The sequence below is a fragment of the Bos javanicus genome, chromosome 16 (genome assembly GCF_032452875.1).
Source record: "Bos javanicus breed banteng chromosome 16, ARS-OSU_banteng_1.0, whole genome shotgun sequence".
NCBI lineage: Eukaryota > Metazoa > Chordata > Mammalia > Artiodactyla > Bovidae > Bos > Bos javanicus.
This window is the reverse complement of record NC_083883.1, coordinates 39,318,703-39,336,675: the sequence shown is the minus strand read 5'-3', so window position 1 is coordinate 39,336,675 and position 17,973 is coordinate 39,318,703. Positions and strand designations below refer to the sequence as shown.

The 17,973-nt window shown below is 39.1% G+C and overlaps 1 protein-coding gene across 2 annotated transcripts in view; it reads right to left on the bottom strand.

The window, feature by feature from the left end:
• The window catches only part of MROH9 (maestro heat like repeat family member 9), a 145,425-nt gene that overhangs the window by 36,441 nt on the left and 91,011 nt on the right, over positions 1 to 17,973 (bottom strand). Inside the window, exons 20-21 of one of the 2 annotated variants that reach the window (XM_061382584.1) lie at positions 10,225 to 10,287; positions 6,174 to 8,098 (exon numbers count right to left, since the gene is read on the bottom strand). In XM_061382584.1, the coding sequence (XP_061238568.1) occupies positions 7,764 to 8,098; positions 10,225 to 10,287 (398 nt within the window). In that variant the 3' untranslated portion in view covers positions 6,174 to 7,763. Of the gene's footprint in view, positions 1 to 6,173; positions 8,099 to 10,224; positions 10,288 to 17,973 lie in introns of those variants that run through there. The other variant, XM_061382585.1, reaches the window with a different exon arrangement.

The window sequence follows — 17,973 nt, the reverse complement described above, 5'->3', positions numbered from 1 at the left end:
AGAGTGAACATCGACATTCTAGGAATTAGTGAACTAAGATGGACTAGAATGTGTGAATTTAACTCTGATGACCATTATATCTACTACTGTGGGCAGGAATCCCTGAGAAGAAATGGAGTAGCCATCATGGTCAACAATAGAGTCCAAAATGCAGTACTTGGATGCATCTCAAAAACGACAGAATGATCTCTGTTTGTTTCCAAGGCAAACCATTCAATATCACAGTAATCCAAGTCTATGCCCCAACTAGTAACGCTGAAGAAGCTGAAGTTGAACGGTTCTATGAAGACCTACAAGACCTTTTAGAACTAACACCCAAAAAAGAGGTCCTTTTCATTATAGGGGACTGGAATGCAAAAGTAGGAAGTCAAGAAACACCTGGAGTAACAGGGAAATTTGGCCTTGGAATATGGAATGAAGTAGGGCAAAGGCTAATAGAGTTTTGCCAAGAGAACGCACTGGTCATAGCAAACACCCTCTTCCAACAACACAAGAGAAGACTCTACACATGGACATCACCAGATGGTCAACACCGAAATCAGATTGATTATATTCTTTGCAGCCAAAGATGGAGAAGCTCTATCCAGTCAGCAAAAACAAGACCAGGAGCTGACTGTGGCTCAGATCATGAACTCCTTATTGCCAAATTCAGACTTAAATTGAAGAAAATAGGGGGAACCACTAGACCATTCAGGTATGACCTAAATCAAACCCCTAAAGATTATACAGTGGAAGGGAGAAGTAGATTTAAGGGACTAGATCTGATGGATAGACTGCTTGATAAACTATGGATGGAGGTATGTGACACTGTACAGGAGACAGGGATCAAGACCATCCCCATGGAAAAGAAATGCAAAAAAGCAAAACGGCTGTCTTAGGAGGGCTTACAAATATTGTGAAAAGAGAAGCCAAAAGCAAAGGAGAAAATAAGAGATATACGCATCTGAATGCACAGTTCCAAAGAATAGCAAGGAGAGATAAGAAAGCCTCCCTCAGTGATCAGTGCAAAGAAATAGAGGAAAACAACAGAATGGGAAAGACTAGAGATCTCTTCAAGAAAATTAGAGATATCAAGGGAAAAATTCATGAAAAATGGGCTCGATAAAGGACAGAAATGGTATGGCCCTAACAGAAGCAGGATATATTAAGAAGTGGTGGCAAGAATACTCAGAAGAACTGTAAAAAAGAGCTTCATGACCTAGATAATCACCGTGGTGTGATCACTGACCTAGAGCCAGACATCTTGGAATGTGAAGTCAAGTGGGCCTTAGAAAGCATCACTGCGAACAAAGCTAGTGGAGGTGATAGAATTCCTGTTGAGCTATTCCAAATCCTGAAAGATGATGCTGTAAAAGTGCTGCACTCAATATGCCAGCAAATTTGGAAAACTCAGCAGTGGCCACAGGACTGGAAAAGGTCACTTTTCATTCTAATCCCAAAGAAAGGCAATGCCAAAGAATGCTCAAACTACCGCACAATTGCATTCATCTCACACGCTAGTAAAGTAATGCTCAAAATTCTCCAAGCCAGGCTTCAGCAATACATGAACCATGAAGTTTCAGATGTTCAAGCTGGTTTTAGAAAAGGCAGAGGAACCAGAGATCAAATTGCCAGCATCCGCTGGATCATCGAAAAAGCAAGAGAGTTCCAGAAAAACATATATTTCTGCCTATTGACTATGCCAACTGATGCCTTTGACTGTGTGGATCACAACAAACTGTGGAAAATTCTGAAAGAGATGGGAATACCAGATCATCTGACCTGCCTATTTAGAAACCTATATGCAGGTCAGGAAGAAACAGAACTGGACATGGAACAACAGACTGGTTCCAAATAGGAAAAGGAGTACATCAAGGCTGTATATTGTCACCATGCTTTTTTAACTTATATGCAGAGTACATCATAAGAAACACTGGGCTGGAAGAAGCACAAGCTGGAATCAAGATTGCCAGGAGAAATGTCAATAACCTCAGATGATATCACCCTTATGGCAGAAAGTGAAGAACTAAAAAGCCTCTTGATGAAAATGAAAGTGGAGAGTGCAAAAGTTGGCTAACAGCTCAACATTCTGAAAACTAATATCATGGCATCTGTCCCATCACTTCATGAGAAATAATTGGGGAAACAGTGGAAACAGTGTCAGACTTTATTTTGGGGGGCTCCAAAATCACTGCAGATGGTGACTGCAGCCATGAAATTAAAAGACTCTTACTCCTTGGAAGGAAAGTTATGACCAACCTAGATAGCATATTCAAAAGCAGAGACATTACTTTGCCAACAAAGGTCCATCTAGTCAAGGCTATGGTTTTTCCAGTGGTCATGTATGGATGTGAGAGTTGGACTGTGAAGAAAGCTGAACACTGAAGAATTGATGCTTTTGAATTGTGGTGTTGGAGAAGACTCTTGAAAGTCCGTTGGACTGCAAGGAGGTCCAACCAGTCCATCCTAAAGGAGATCAGTCCTGGGTGTTCTTTGGACAGACTCATTTTGAAGCTGAAACTCCAATACTTTGGCCACCTCATGTGAAGACTTGACTCATTGGAAAAGACCCTGATGCTGGGAGGGATTAGGGGTAGGAGGAGAAGGGGATGACAGAGGATGAGATGGCTGGATGGCATCACTGACTTGATGGACATGAGTTTGAATGAACTCTGGGAGTTGGTGATGGCCTTGGAGGCCTGTCATGCTTTGATTCATGGGGTCACAAAGAGTCCGACATGGCTGAATGACTGAACTGAACTGAATGGAATACTTTCTTCTGCATCTGAGAGTTTGTGAAGAGAAATTTTATCTTTGGAATAAAATTTATTTGGGAAATATTTATATATTTATTATTTGTTGGTTGTAAAAAATGGAGAATAAAAGGAAGAGAGAAAGGCATTAACAAATCAAGCTATAAAGAAATAGGACACCCAAATTTCAGGAATTAAATTCTCTAAGACTGTGGGACAGGCTTATGAATCTAATTCTAAGTGGTGATTCAGTTGGAATCAATGTATTATTATAGAATTCTGGTTCCTATGGCCTCTGACAAAGGACCTCCAAATAGAATATTCCCTACCATTCTCTTTTCAAACCATAGATTTTTAGTTCCACTAGATTTTCTGTCTATGCCATAGTGAGGTGGTGAGGGAAGGGAGGTTTCCTTGAAGAGAAATCAGCAGAGTCTCATTGAAAGAGAGTGTTAGGAGCATTAGTGGTGTCGTGTGACTCAGGTCACAGAACTGATGCTGAGAGCAGTAACTGGATATGACCTTTGTCTTCCTCAGGGAAGGGGTATGTTTTGGTGGAATGGAACAGTTGTGTTATGTTCTTCATTCCCCTCCAGAAAGGATCCTTTAGACTCATTTATTTGTAGACACAAGTCAATGCTACCTCATTATGCTAATGCTTCTTTGAGATACAGGGTTTGTATCTTAACAGAGTTGTTTTTATGGCAAAGGATAAAGATTTAAAGGTGTAATTTCAAGCTTTAGGGAGCTGGGGGTTTGAGAAAGGCTGTATTAATTAGAGTCAAGAGCAAATCACTGTAATAAAGAGATCTGTAAATACAAAGACTAAAATAGGTAGTTGTTTCAGTTCAGTTCAGTCACTCAGTGTAGTCCGACTCTTTGTGATCCCATGAATTGCAGCAAGCCAGGCCTCCTTGTCCTTCACCAACTCCCTGGAGTTGTTTATTTCTCTTTTAATGTAAAAATGCATCTTGGGTAGAACTTGCTCTGAGAAGCTTTCCAGATATCCAGGCTGATAGGGGCTTAGCCATATTCCAAGGGGCATATTATTAATTGTCTGCAAGTCTGAAGCTGAGTTCCATATCCACATTCAACTATCAGGAAGGGATAGAACAGATTTCCTCTTTAAGGAAATGATTGAAAGTGAAAGTGAAGTTATGTCCGGCTCTTTGTGACCCCTTGGACTGTAGCCCACCAGGTTCCTCCGTCCATGGGATTCTCCAGGCAAGAATACTGGAGTGGGTTGCGATTTCCTTCTCCAGACCTAGGGATCGAACCCAGGTCTCCCATATTGCAGGCAGACGCTTTAACCTCCGAGACACCAGGGAAGCTGGTGGCTAAAGGAAGTGAGTAGGCTAAAGTCATACACTTTGCTTCTGCTCACCTTCTATTGGTGAGAACTTTGGCCACTTAGAGACCAAAGGGGATTGATTGCCCCTTGAGTAGCCATGTGCCCATGTTGGGTAATTAGCTGACTCAGTTATCTGAGTGCACTCCGCCACCACTCAACTCTGTATTCAGAAGTTATACTTTCTTTCTATTCTTTGAAAGAAAAGATAACTGATGCTGTGATGGTCACAGACATAAAAGCGGAAAACTTCCCCACTCTGGGAAAAGAAGCATACATCTAAATCCCAGGAGGTTGCAGAGAGTCCCATATAGAGTTAACCCAAAGAGTGACATATCAAGACACACTGGAATTAAAATGAGAAAAATTAGAACAGGAGAAACAGCAGAAAGGACCAGGAAATGATGGAGGACATTACTGTTGTAGCTGAAAGCAAGAAAGAAATCCCTGGTCACCAATCTACAGGACTTTAAAGAACATATAAATATCACAGATTATCTGACCTTTTACAAAACCCTCAACATTTGTATAAACAGGGCTTCCCTGGTGGCTCATATGGTAAAAAAAAAAAAAAAAAAAAAGCATCTGCCTGCAATACAGGAGACCTGAGTTCGATCTCTGGGTCAGGAAGATCCCCTGGAGAAGGAAATGGCAATCCATTCCAGTATTCTTGCCTGGGAAATTCCATGGATGGAGGAGCCTGGTGGGCTACGGTCCATGGGGTCGCAAAGAGTTGGACACGACTAAGCGACTTCACTTTCACTTTCAACATTTGTATAAGGCCCACTGTTGTTATGTCTATTTTTGTAGGGAAGAGTTGAGGGTGGCCGAGGTTGAATGGTTATGAACTGGTTTGGCTTGCTTTGTTTTGTAGAAATCTAGGTAGGTATATGGAGAAGGCAATGGGACCCCACTCCAGTACTCTTGCTTGGAAAATCCCATGGACAGAGGAGCCTGGTAGGCTGCAGTCCACGGGGTTGCTAAGAGTCAGACACGACTGAGTGACTTCACTTTCACTTTTCACTTTCATGCATTGGAGAAGGAAATGGCAACCCACTCCAGTGTTCTTGCCTGGAGAATCCCAGGGACGGGGGAGCCTGGTGGGCTGCCGTCTATGGGGTCGCACAGAGTTGGACACTACTGAAGTGACTTAGCAGCAGCAGCAGCAGGTAGGTATATTAGCTTCCTACTGCTGCTTTAGCAAATTACCACACATTAGTGCCTTAAAACAGTACCAGTTTATTTTCTTATAGTTTTGGGACTCAGATGCCCAAAATGGGTTTCACTGGGCTGAAACAAAGTTGCTGGCAGTATTGTGCTCACTCTGGAGGCACTAGGGGAGGATCCATTTCCTTGCCCTTTTCAGCTTTTAGAGTTGTATTCCTTGAATTCCTTGCCTCATGGCTCCTATCTTCCTCTTCAAAGCTGGCATCACTGCATCTTCAAAAATCTTTCCTAACTTCCATCTTCGTCTTATAAAGAGCCTTGCAATTACATGGGGCCAGTCCAGATAATCCAGAAATCATTTCCCCATCTCAAGATCATGTCATTTAATCATGTCTATAAATTTTCTTTTGCTATGTAAAATATCATACTCGTAGATTCTGGGGATTAGGAATTGGTTATCTTTAAAGAGGTTATTGTTCAGCCTACCACAGTAGGTATCCTGCTGGCTTAGAAGGTGGGAAAGAAAATTTGTTGTGATTTGGAAAAGTTAGGTCTGGGACATCTGGATGATATGAAATAATATGGGTTAAAAGGTAAATTGAAATCATCTATTCTGTCATCATTTCTAATATGAAGTAGCACTCATAATTATCTGAAAATTTTTATTGAAGCATGAGAGCAATATGTCACTTTAGCATTTTATTCATTTGGCAAGTATTCATTGAGCATATATTAGGTGCCAGACTATGAGTTCCAGAATACTTAACCACGTATAACATTTCCTTTTAGGAAATTTCAGTTTTGTGGGGCAGAGAGAGAAAGACATTAGTAATTTCACTACAGTGTGATGAATTTAATAATAGGTATTCAGAGCATTAAGGCAAAACATAGGAACAACATCCAACTATCTGATCAAAGAGGATTGGAAATGCATCTCAGATATATCAGTCAGGGTTCAATCAGAGAGGCAGAACCAGAGGTTTGACTGTAAGAAGCTATGGAAGCAGGTGAAGAAATCTCTGCAAGGTTGTTGTGTTCACATCTGATGTTGGAGCTTGAAGTCTGCAGGACAGGCAACTGGGAAGGGAAGGTGGGTGTAAAGTAGAGAGCAGGGATAAGGTAGAACCCACAAGCTGGGGACTGTGTCAGTCTCTTGCTGCCTCCGACACTGAGGATGTTGATGATGTAGTTGTCCTGCAGGAGAAGTTGGTGTCTTTTGTAAACATTACTCAACCCACTTGGCCCAGAAGTGACAGAAGCTGGAGGAAGACCCAAGGGAAAGTAGAGTGGCTGCTGCCCCACACCAGCGAGGTGAGCTGGCAGAGAGATGAAAATGTGTGTGAACTGCAAGTTGACCCATCCCAAAGCCCACAGCACTGGAAGTGATGGAGGAAAAGGGGCTTTCCTCTAACTATAAGTAGATGTCCCTGTCGCTGGGATGGTTTATATTAGGATGTGACACAGGTGGGAGGAAGGTAAGGTGAGATGAGTGAAAGATGAACCCGAAGTCTTAAGTCAGGCAAGATCACTGCAGATCAACATCTATATATCAACCTTCTTATAAACCAGAATAAAGTGTTAAACAGGATCCTGATGGCAATGGGGACCACTAATTATGTTGATTATGCAGTTTGCATTTCAAAAAGTTTAAAGCCATTAGCAGAGCACACTCTTCCCCTCAGGTTTCAACTCTCCTTATTCTTCTCTCCTTAACCATCTGTATCCACAACAAAGTCTCCAGCTTCCCCCAACACTCTTCTTGCCTCAATATCTCTATCTGGAATAGTTTGTCTGCTCTCAATCTTCTTCCCCTGCAATGCTATTTCTTCCTTTGTAAATACTGCACAAGGAGATCAAACCAATCAATTCTGAAGGAAATCAACATTGAATATTCATTGGAAGGACTGATGCTTAAGCTCCAATACTTTGGCCACCTGATGGGAAGAGCTGACGCATTGGAAAAGACCTGATGCTGGGAAGGATTGAAGGCAAAAGGAAAAGGGGGCAGCGGAAGATGAGATGGTTAGATAGTATCACTGACTCAATGGACATGAATTTGAACAAACTCTGGGAGATAGTGAAATACAGAGGAGTCTGGCATGCTATAGTCTATGGGGTCACAGAGTCGAACTTGACTTAGGAACTGAACAACAACAGGCAGCATTCACTGCAGGATGGAAATAACAATACCATGTGTCTTCCTGAGGATGGAACCTTGTTGACATCATCCAAATACCCCCGCACAGTGTCTGGCACTTAGAAGATGTTCAGTAGGTAAGTATTGACCACATCAAGCTCCAAGAGTTTCTCATCAAACACTTTGCTTATATGTTTTTTCAGTTTTATTAGTGGTTTTGATGAAGTAAGGCTTTTTAATCACTGTCAGACAGAGAGAGGCTGGACATTTCTACATTTGAGTTAGAGGATCAAGAAGAGACTATAAAAGTTTCTTGCATCCTTCACAAAAGCATCTAAAAAGGACTCCAGTTATCAAGGGAGATAGGAAATCACTTCTCTTACGAGGAGTGCTCCAAGGCACTGGGGAACCTTGCATTCTTTACCGATGCACCTTCATTCTTTACCAATACATCTTCATAATTATCTTTTGTGGTGGCTTCTTTATCACTCCTGATTTCTTTAATCCCCATAGGACTGCCTGTCAGGTCCTTGGGCGGGTTATAATTATAAAGAAGCTTCAGTTTTTTTAAGTAGATGAAGTTAAACAGTCTTTGGAAGCTTTGTTTAATATTTGAAGTGGTCAATTTATATGCTATTTCCATAAAAATTTTGTTTGTTTTTTCTGCCAGCTCTCTGATCACAGGATCTTCATCCCTAATCACTCGGTCAATAGCTGTAACAGTAGACAGGCCATTAATTCAAAGCATTGCTTTCATAGTCTGAGAAGATCTCAGACTCAAAACAGTCTCACCACCTTTCACAGGAGCCCCGCTGCCCTAATGTTTGTCACTTAGACAAATAGCATCCAGGAAGTTTTTGTCTTCTGTCCTCACTGGACCTCATTACGTGCTGAGGGCATATTATGTGTTGAGCATTCTGCTAGACAGCATAAACATATATTCATGAATAGGCTCAATATTGCTCAGAATAATGAAAAAAGTAGAATCAGTCTAAATGTTCATCAGCAGGAAAGGGCTTAAAGTTATTAATGGAATATCATAAAGCCAAGTAGAACATACATGTTAACATGATGATGTAGACTCATGTTTCTTAGCATGAAAAGATGTTTATGACATGAGTAAGTGAAAAAATTATAAAACAGTTATGATAGTTTAAAAAATAAATACACAATAGTTTATATTTTTTAAAAATACCTGCAATTAAATATATACAAAAATGCAAATATCATTATATCCAGATGCTGAGCTTGTGGGAAGTTATTATTTTCTTTCTTAATAAAAAGAAATAGAGAAGGAAAAAACAGATAGATGTAGAAATGAGAGAAAAAGGAGAAGGAGCAGGAGGAGGAGGAAGAGAGCAAACAAAAATATCTGAGCAACATGGAGAGAGTGCTTTGCATTTAGCTGCTGCTGCTGCTAAGTCGCTTCAGTCGTGTCCGACTCTGTGCAACCCCGTAGACGGCAGCCCACCAGGCTTCCCCGTCCCTGGGATTCTCCAGGCAGCAGGCAGTCAATAAATATGAGTGAATGAAAAAATGAAAAAGGAAGAAAATGATGTGTCAGTGTAGGTTCATCAATTGTAACAAATATACTACTCTGCTGGGAGATGTTGGTAACAGGAGGAGGCTGTGCATGTGTGGGGGCAGGAGGTATACAGGAAATATCTAGTTTCTACTAATCTAAAATGTCTCTTCAATATAAAGTCTGCTACCAAAAGAAGGAAGGAAGGCAGCCACCTTGTTTTCTGCTGCAACCTGTTTGATATTCTGATCCTGAAGGGGAAATATGCAGAGGCCGAGAGAGATCCAAACATTTTGATAGAATAAGTATTGAAAAGTGAAAGTGAAAATCACTCAGTCGTATCCGAGTCTTTGCAACCCTATAATCCATAACACAAATGTAACACAAATTACAACATATGAGTGATAGTCTCTCCGTCCTGTCCAACTCTTTGCAACCCATGAACTGTCACCTGCCAGGCTCCTTTGTCCATGGAATTCTCCAGGCCAGAATACTGGAGTGGGTAGCCTTTCCCTTCTCCAGGGGATCTTCAAAACCCAGATTGAATCCAGGTCTCCCACATTGCAGGTGGATTCTTTACCATCTGAACTTCCAGGGAAGCCCAAGAATACTGGAGTGGGTAGCCTATCCCTTCTCCAGTGGATCTTTCCGACCCAGGAATAGAACTGGGGTCTCCTGCATTGCAGGCGGATTCTTTACCAAATGAGCTATCAGGGAAGCCCAAGTCACTCAGTCATGTCTGACTCTGTGACCCCATGGACTATACAGTTAGCCTTTCCCTTCTCCAGGGGGTCTTCCCAAACCAGGGATCAAACCAGGGTCTCTTGTATTGCAGGTGGATTCTTTACCAACTGAGCTATCAGAGAAGCTCTTCTGATGCAAGTACATATTGCTATCTCCTAAAATGTAAATTCTCTAAGGGAAGGGACTTTGCTTTGTCTGCTGCTGTATGTCCTGCTCTTAGAATAGTGCTGTCATATTGTAGATGCCAGATAAATATTTGTTGAATGGATTAATGAGTGATTGAATTCTTAACTCTCTGTAGTTCCTAAGGATTCTAGGATGATAGCTAGGTCTTAGATAATGAGAGGGGTAGATGGAGAGATTGAAGCAGAGAAAGATAGAGGGAAAGAATAAAAAGTAAAAAAATATGCCCCTTATCCCAGTCCTTCTACTGATTTCCCCTTAACCACCTAACTACCTCTATAGCACTTTCCCATCCCTGGCATCACTATAGAGCTCAGATATAAATGGAATCACAAATAGGGAAGTTATTTAGACCTATATATAAAGATTTCATTATAATTTCAACACTTACCCTCAAGCATGACATCAATTTCATCTCTGAGCAGTAAATGGCCACCCAATTTTGCCAAGTACCCTATGCACAAATTAAAATTAAAGTTACCCCAAAATACATTATGAAAATACATTATCTGATAGTATCTACCTTCAGTGCTTTCTTCAAAGCAAAACATCTCTAGATTATTCTTGAATAATTAGTGATTTAAAATAATTAATAAATCTTTATTGAGATATATGTGTGTATATAAATGTGCACAAATCACATTTGTACACCTTAATATATGACCAGAGTGAATACTTCTAGCTACCACTTAGGCCTTTAAATAGAATATTACCATTATCCTAGGAGCCTCCTTTATGCCCTTCCCAATTTCCTCCTTCACCTTTCAGAATACATTCTTTTGCTCAACACTACATTGTGAGATTCATCCTGTTTTTAAACATAGCAATAGTTCATTCATTTCCATTGCTTCATGACAGAGGTTAGCAGTGTTCTCTCGAAACAGAGCCATGCTTATTAGCTTATTTGCTTATGGATCATCTCCAGCTTTTCTCACCCTACAAACAGCAGAGTTGAGTGGTTGCCACAGAGCCTGGTATTCAAAGCCTGAAATATTTCCTATCTGGTTCTTCACAGAAAGAGTTTTCTGAATGCTTTTTGTATGATATGCCATCTTATTAATGCATCACTTTTTAGCCATTGTGCTTATGATGGACAGTGTGTTGTTTTTAATTTGAGGCTATTATGAATAGTGATGTTATTGTGGGCATTCTTGTACATGAACTTTGGTGTAGATTTATATGCATTACTGTTTGGTGTATAGCTAGGAGTGGACTTACTAGCTAATAAATATGCTTATGGTCACCTTTAATCATTACTGCAGAAGAGTTGCCAAGGTGATTGTTCCAATTTTCACTCCCACCAGCATTGTACGAACATTTCTACTGCTCTCCATCCTTTCTAACACTTGATAATTGTTAGTCAATCTTTCAGTCAATCTCATGGATTTGGTGGTATTATTATATTGGATATACAAATTGGATATATAATTTTATATATGTTGAATATATAATTAGATATATAATTTGGTATATTGGATATACAGTTGTATATTTCTTTTGCAAAGCATCTGTTCTGTATGTCTCTTGCCTGTTTTTCTATTGAGTTGTTTTAAAATTATTTATTTTGGGGCATTTTAAATTCTGATTACTAGTCTTTTAAAAATATTACACCTATTACAAACATTTTCTCCTACCCCAGGGCAAAACTTTTCCATTTGTACTTTTCTTTTTGATAAGCAGAATTATTTATTTTTTGGCTGTGCTGGATCTTTGCTGCTGTGCAGGGGTTTTTCTCTAGTTATGGCTAGTGGGGGCAACTCGTGGTGGCTTCTCTTGTTTGGATCACAAGCTCTAGAGCACAGGGTCCACAGCTGTGGCACACTGGCTTAGTTGTCCTGAGGCATGTGGTATCTTTCCAGACCAGGATCAAACCTGTGACCCTTGCACTGGCAGGTGGGATTCTTAACTGCTGGTCCACCAGAGAAGTCCTCTAATTTTATTGCAGTCCAATTTACAATTAGTGAATTTTGGGCTCCTGATAGGAAATTTTTGCTGTCTCAAGGTCATAAAGATATTCTCCCATATTTACTTTTGGAAACTTTATTGTTTTACCCTTTCGCATTTATGTATTTCAAATTCAACTGCAATTATATGGCATAAAATAGGGGTTGATTAATTACCTATGTAATTAATCTAGCACTATTAAGAGAGAAAAAAAAGTCCTCTCCTTATTGCTTTGTAGGATCATTTATATCAAAAATTATGTGAGGGTCAGTGTCTTAACTCCATTCTATCATTGTGCCATTTCTATATTACCTTAATATATGATGGGTCTTGATATCTGATAGTATAAATTCTTCAACTTTGTGGGTTTTTTTCAAATTTTCTTGGCTATTCTCAAACCCTTAAATTTTCATGTAAAAATTAGAATCAACTTCTCATATTTCATATACATACACACCCAAAACTCCTGGTGAAATTTTTTTTGGAGTTGTGTCAAATATACCGATCAAGTTGAGGAGAGCTGACCATGTTACAATAAAAAACTTGTCAGAATTTTCTAGTTTTGTTTTGTTTTCTGTGTGTGTGTATGTATGTTTATGATTCAGAATTGTACCTCTTTCCTTAGTTTTATTTTGGGATATTTGATAAATTTTGGTGTAATGTATTAGGCATTAAAAGATTAATTTTCTAGTATTTATTGTTAAGTGTGTAGAAACTCAGTTGATTTCTGTATATTGGTATTATATATAGAAAACTTGCTAAATTTAATTCTTATAGTTTTTATGAATTCTTTCCAATGTTCTAAATACTCAATTATTTATCTGCAAATTTTGGAAGTATTATTTTCTTTTTTTCCAAACTTACCCATTTTATTTCTTGTTTTTACCTTATTTTAGTTTTGAAAAATTCTTGGTCATTATCTCTCTAAATATTTAGTCTTATTTTTTTTCCACTATCCTTATGAAAGTGTATATTAGGCCTTTTAACCATATCTCATGTTCTTATGCTTTTTTCATATTTTCCATTTTTATCTTTTCAAGTTTTGATCTTGAGGCTGAATATTTTATTCTGACATTTCTATTTTTTCTCTTCCTAAATTTATTTATTTTAAATTGAAGGATAAGTACAATGTTGTGTTGGTTTATTCTGACATTTCTAATTCTCTTAATCTCATTTCAGTTCTTTCTAATCTGCTGCTAACTTCATTCATTGAGATCTGCATTCTATCTCATTGTGTAATCTTTTGAACATACTAATCATATTTATTTTAAAGTTCATATCTGATAAAGTTGAATAACCGCATGTACTAGATTCTGTTTCTACTGTTCTTCCTTGTAATTAAAAAAAATCTAAATGATTTTTTAAATTAAATATCAGTTATAGTGTATACAGATTTGTGTTGATACTGTTAGTCTCTGAGCATTTTATCTTCTCCCAGAGAGGATTTGTTTTTGCTTTTTTGGCAGGCAGTAGGGCTAGAAGTATATCTCCTTAATTAGACCATGGAGTTAGATATTCAAAGATTCGATAATTATAAGGGTTGGTATATTTTTAGTTTACTCTTACTCCTAGGGTAGAGACATCAGGGATCGAGTGGAAAACTTGGGTGTTTTTACCAGGATCCCTCCTCATTGTCAATCCACTCTAAGTTTTGTTCCACCAGTTCAGTGAAACAGCTAAAATTTCTTCATAGTTTATCAGCCTCCCACTACCCTTTTTGAATATAGAATTGGAAAATCCATAAAGGAAAATAACCCCCAAATATCAGGCCTACTTCTTTTAGTTTTTCTACTCTTCACTGCCTTATAAAAGCTCTTAAATGTTTTCAGATAGACTTAAAAAATATTTTTATTGATATTCTTATTATCTTCCTTTTACACATCATAAAAATTCATGTTATTATTGTTTAGCCACTAAGTCATGTCTGACTCTTTTGTGACCTCAATGGACTGTAGCCCCACGAGGCTCCTCTGTCCATGGAATTCTCCAGGCAAGAAGACTGGAGTGGGTTGCCAATTCCTTCTCCAGGGCAACTTCCCAACCCAGGGATCAAACCTGCATCTCCTGCATTGGCAGGCAGATTCTTTACCATTGAGCCCCCAGGGAAGCCTGAAAAAAATTCATAGGGATAAAGAAATTTGGTGAAGTTCACATGGCTAGTGGGTATTCATTCTGAGATTTCAATGGAAGCTTATATATTCTCACCAATATTTCACATTGCCCCTACCTCAGTTAAAATAGGGATCACAAAAATCACAGCAATACATTATTTTGATAATATGATTTACAGATAATAAAACTCGGGATATTCTCATTGACATGTGGAACATGGGCTTGAGAATTTAACACTGATGCTTAAAGACAAAGCCCTGTGTTGTGGAGGTATCCTTAACTGGCATAGTTTTGCTTAATTTTGTAATCCAGTGTAATTCCTTTTAGAATTAGATTGAGGTTACAAATAAATGAATGAAAATTTCCTATGCCAGAGAATACTAATTTTCCCTATTGTCAAATTACTTCTTTATCTTTAGTTCTCTTACTAAAACTAAAGTGAGTTTTAGCTGGACACATGGTTGTTCAGCAGATGACTAGACTTTCAAGAGTTCTCTGCAGCTAGGTATGGTGACATGTCTATGTTCTGGGCAAATGATCATTTAGTAGGTTATATTCACTCTTTACAGAGATGGCTGTGTCCTCTTGATATATTTCCCTTCCCAGTTGACTGTTACATAGAAGTGATGGCAGGAGCTAGAGCAAACATCTTAGATCTGATGTAGGAAACTGTATGATGAGAATACAAGAGCAACAAAAGAACTGGCACTAGTCTACTTACACTAGGATTGGTAAATGGGAAAGAAAGCAGCTACTATCTTGTTTAAGCCATAATTAGGTTAACCCAGCGACACCTTTTACCCTTTATGTTTTTGCTTATTTCTTGGTGTAATACTGCTAATATTGTCTGTCTGCAATGCAGGAGACCCGGATTCGATTCCTGGGTTGGGAATATCCTCTGGAGAAGGAAATAGCAACTCACTCCAGTATTCTTGCCTGGAAAATCCCTTGGACAGAGGAGCCTGGTGGGCTACAGTCCATGGGGTCACAAAGAGTCAGACATGACTGAGCGACTAACACACACACAATACTGCTAAAATGCTGAAGTTAATCAGAAAAGACAAAGAAGGATAAAAACCACATGCTAAGAATGATAGCATTATAAATCCAATGATGCAATGAATACCTATATACACATATCACTTCTCATATGTGAATATATCATAGGATAAATTCTTTTGGGGGGAGATTATTGTGTCAAAAGAATATGCATCTCACATTTGGATGGATATTGCCAAACTGTTCTTAGACATTGTGGCTATTTACACTAACCAGTAATGTGATTGTCTACTTCCTGTAACCTGGACAGAAATTTGTTGTTTTGTTCTTTGTCAGTTCGATGGATGGAAACACTTTATCAGTTCAGTTTGCATCACTTTTTGAATGAAGCTGTGAAAATTTTATGTATATGAACCAAATAAATTTTTTCCTGTATTTTGTCCATTTTTCTAGTGGGTTGTTTCTTTTCTTAGGGATTTGTAAAGATTCTTTGCTATGCCGTGTTTAGTTGCTCAGCTGTGTCCAACTCTTTGCGACCCCATGGACAGTAGCCTGCCAGGCTCCTCTGTCCATGGGGATTCTCCAGGCAAGAATACAGGAGTGGGGTGTTATGCCCTCCTTCAGGGGATCTTCTCAAACCAGGGATCGAACACAGGTCTTCCGAATTCAGGCAGATTCTTTACCATCTGAGTCACCAGGGAAGCTCAAGAATACTGGAATGGGTAGCTTACCCTTCTCCAGGGGATTTTCCTGACCCAGGGTCAAACCAAGGTCTCCTGCATTGCACGCAGATTCCTTACCAGCTGAGCTACCAGTAAGAACTTATTCATCTTTTATATATGATATGTGTTATAAACATGTTTTATTACAATTTGCCTTTTGATTTTGTTTACAGTGGTTTTTACTTGCAGAAATGTTTACTTCTGAATAGTGTGTCAATTTTTTCTTTACGACTTTTACTTTTACTTAGAATAATCTTACCTACCCCATGATTATAAAGCAAATTCTTCTACATTTTGTTTACTTTTATTTATTATTATGGTTTCAGTTTTAGTATCTGAGCCTTTGACCATCTGGAATTTATCTAATGTAAAAATTAAAAGAGGGATAAAGTGATCAAAAAAATTCCAGATGGCTCACCAGATGTTCCCAAACCATTTAAGGAATATTTCATATTTTCATCACTAGTACTTAAAAACAATGATTCACTTTAAAAAATTGTATGTTTTAGCAGTTATTTTTGGATTGTATTTTATTCCATTTTCCTATTTATTCCACATGATTATAATTACTGTTGTGTTAGTTGCTCAGTCATGCCTGACTCTTTGTGACACCATAGCCCACCAGGCTCCTCTATCCATGGAATTCTCCAGTCAAGAATACTGCAGTAGTAGTATTCTACCTTCTTCCAGGGGATCTTTCGGACTCCAGGATCGAACCCAGGTCTCCTGCATTGCAGGTGGATTCTTAACTGAGCCACCAGGAAGCCCCATTGTAGCTATAGTAATATCTGATAAGGCTAGTCCGCTTTCTTTTTTGGTTAGAACTTCCTGGATATTCCTGCATGGTAACTTTTCTACATCAATTTTAAAATTAGCATGTCAGTTTTGAAAAAAGTCCCAGTGGTATTTTAATCGGCATCTCATTCCTTGTACAAACTGATTTAGGAAACAATTAAAGGACAGAAATGGTATGGATCTAACAGAAGCAGAAGATATTAAGAAGGGAGAAGGCAATGGCAACCCACTCCAGTACTCTCGTAGAAGATATTAAGAAGAGGTGGCAAGAATACACAGAAGAACTGTACAAAAAAGATTTTCATGACCCAGATAATGATGATGGTGTGATCACTCATCTAGAGCCAGACATTCTGGAATGTGAAGTCAAGTGGGCCTTCAGAAACATCACTATGAACAAAACTAGTGGAGGTGATGAAATTCCAGTCGAGCTATTTGAAATCCTAAAAGATGATGCTGTGAAAGTGCTGCACTCTATATGCCAGCAAATTGGGAAAACTCAGCAGTGGCCACAGGACTGGAAAAAATCAGTTTTCATTCCAATCCCAAAGAAAGGCAATGCCAAAGAATGCTCAAACTACCGCACAATTGCATTCATCTCACACACTAGCAAAGTAATGCTCAAAATTCTCCAAGCCAGGCTTCAACAATACATAAACCGTGAACTTCCAGATGCTCAAGCTCGCTTGAGAAAAGGCAGAGGAACCAGAGATCAAATTGCCAACATCTGCTGGATCATCAAAAAAGCAAGAGAGTTCCAGAAGAACATCTATTTCTGCTTTATTTACTATGACAAAGCCTTTGACTGTGTGGACCAAAATAAACTGTGGAAAATTCTGAAAGAGATGGGAATACCAGACACCTGACCTGCCTCTTGAGAAACCTGTATGCAGGTCAAGAAGCAACAGTTAGAGCTGGACATGGAACAACAGACTGGTTCCAAATAGGAAAAGGAGTACGTCCAGGCTGTATATTGTCACCCTGCTTATTTGACTTATATGCAGAGTGAAGTGAAGTGAAGGTCGCTCAGTCGTGTCCGACTCTTTGCGACCCCATGGACTATAGAGTCCATGGAATTCTCCAGGCCAGAATACTGGAGTGGGTAGCCATTCCCTTCTCCAGGGGATCTTCCCATCCCAAGGATAGAACCCAGGTCTCCCACATTGCAGGCGAATTCTTTATCAGTTGAGCCACAAGGGAAACCCTAAATGCCGACTACATTATGGGAAACCTGGGCTGGAGGAAGCACAAGCTGGAATCAAGATTGCAGGGAGAAATATCAATAACCTCAGATATGCTCAACATTCAGAAAACTAAGATCATGCATCCAGTCCCATCACTTCATGGGAAATAGATGGGGAAACAGTGGCAGACTTTATTTTTTGGGGTTCCAAAATCACTGCAGATGGTGACTACAGCCATGAAATTAAAAGACTTTTATACCTTGGAAGAAAAGTTATGACCAAAGTAGACAGCATATTCAAAAGCAGAGACATTACTTTGCCAACAAAGGTCCATCTAGTCAAAGCTATGGTTTTTCCAGTAGTCATGTATGGATGTGAGAGTTG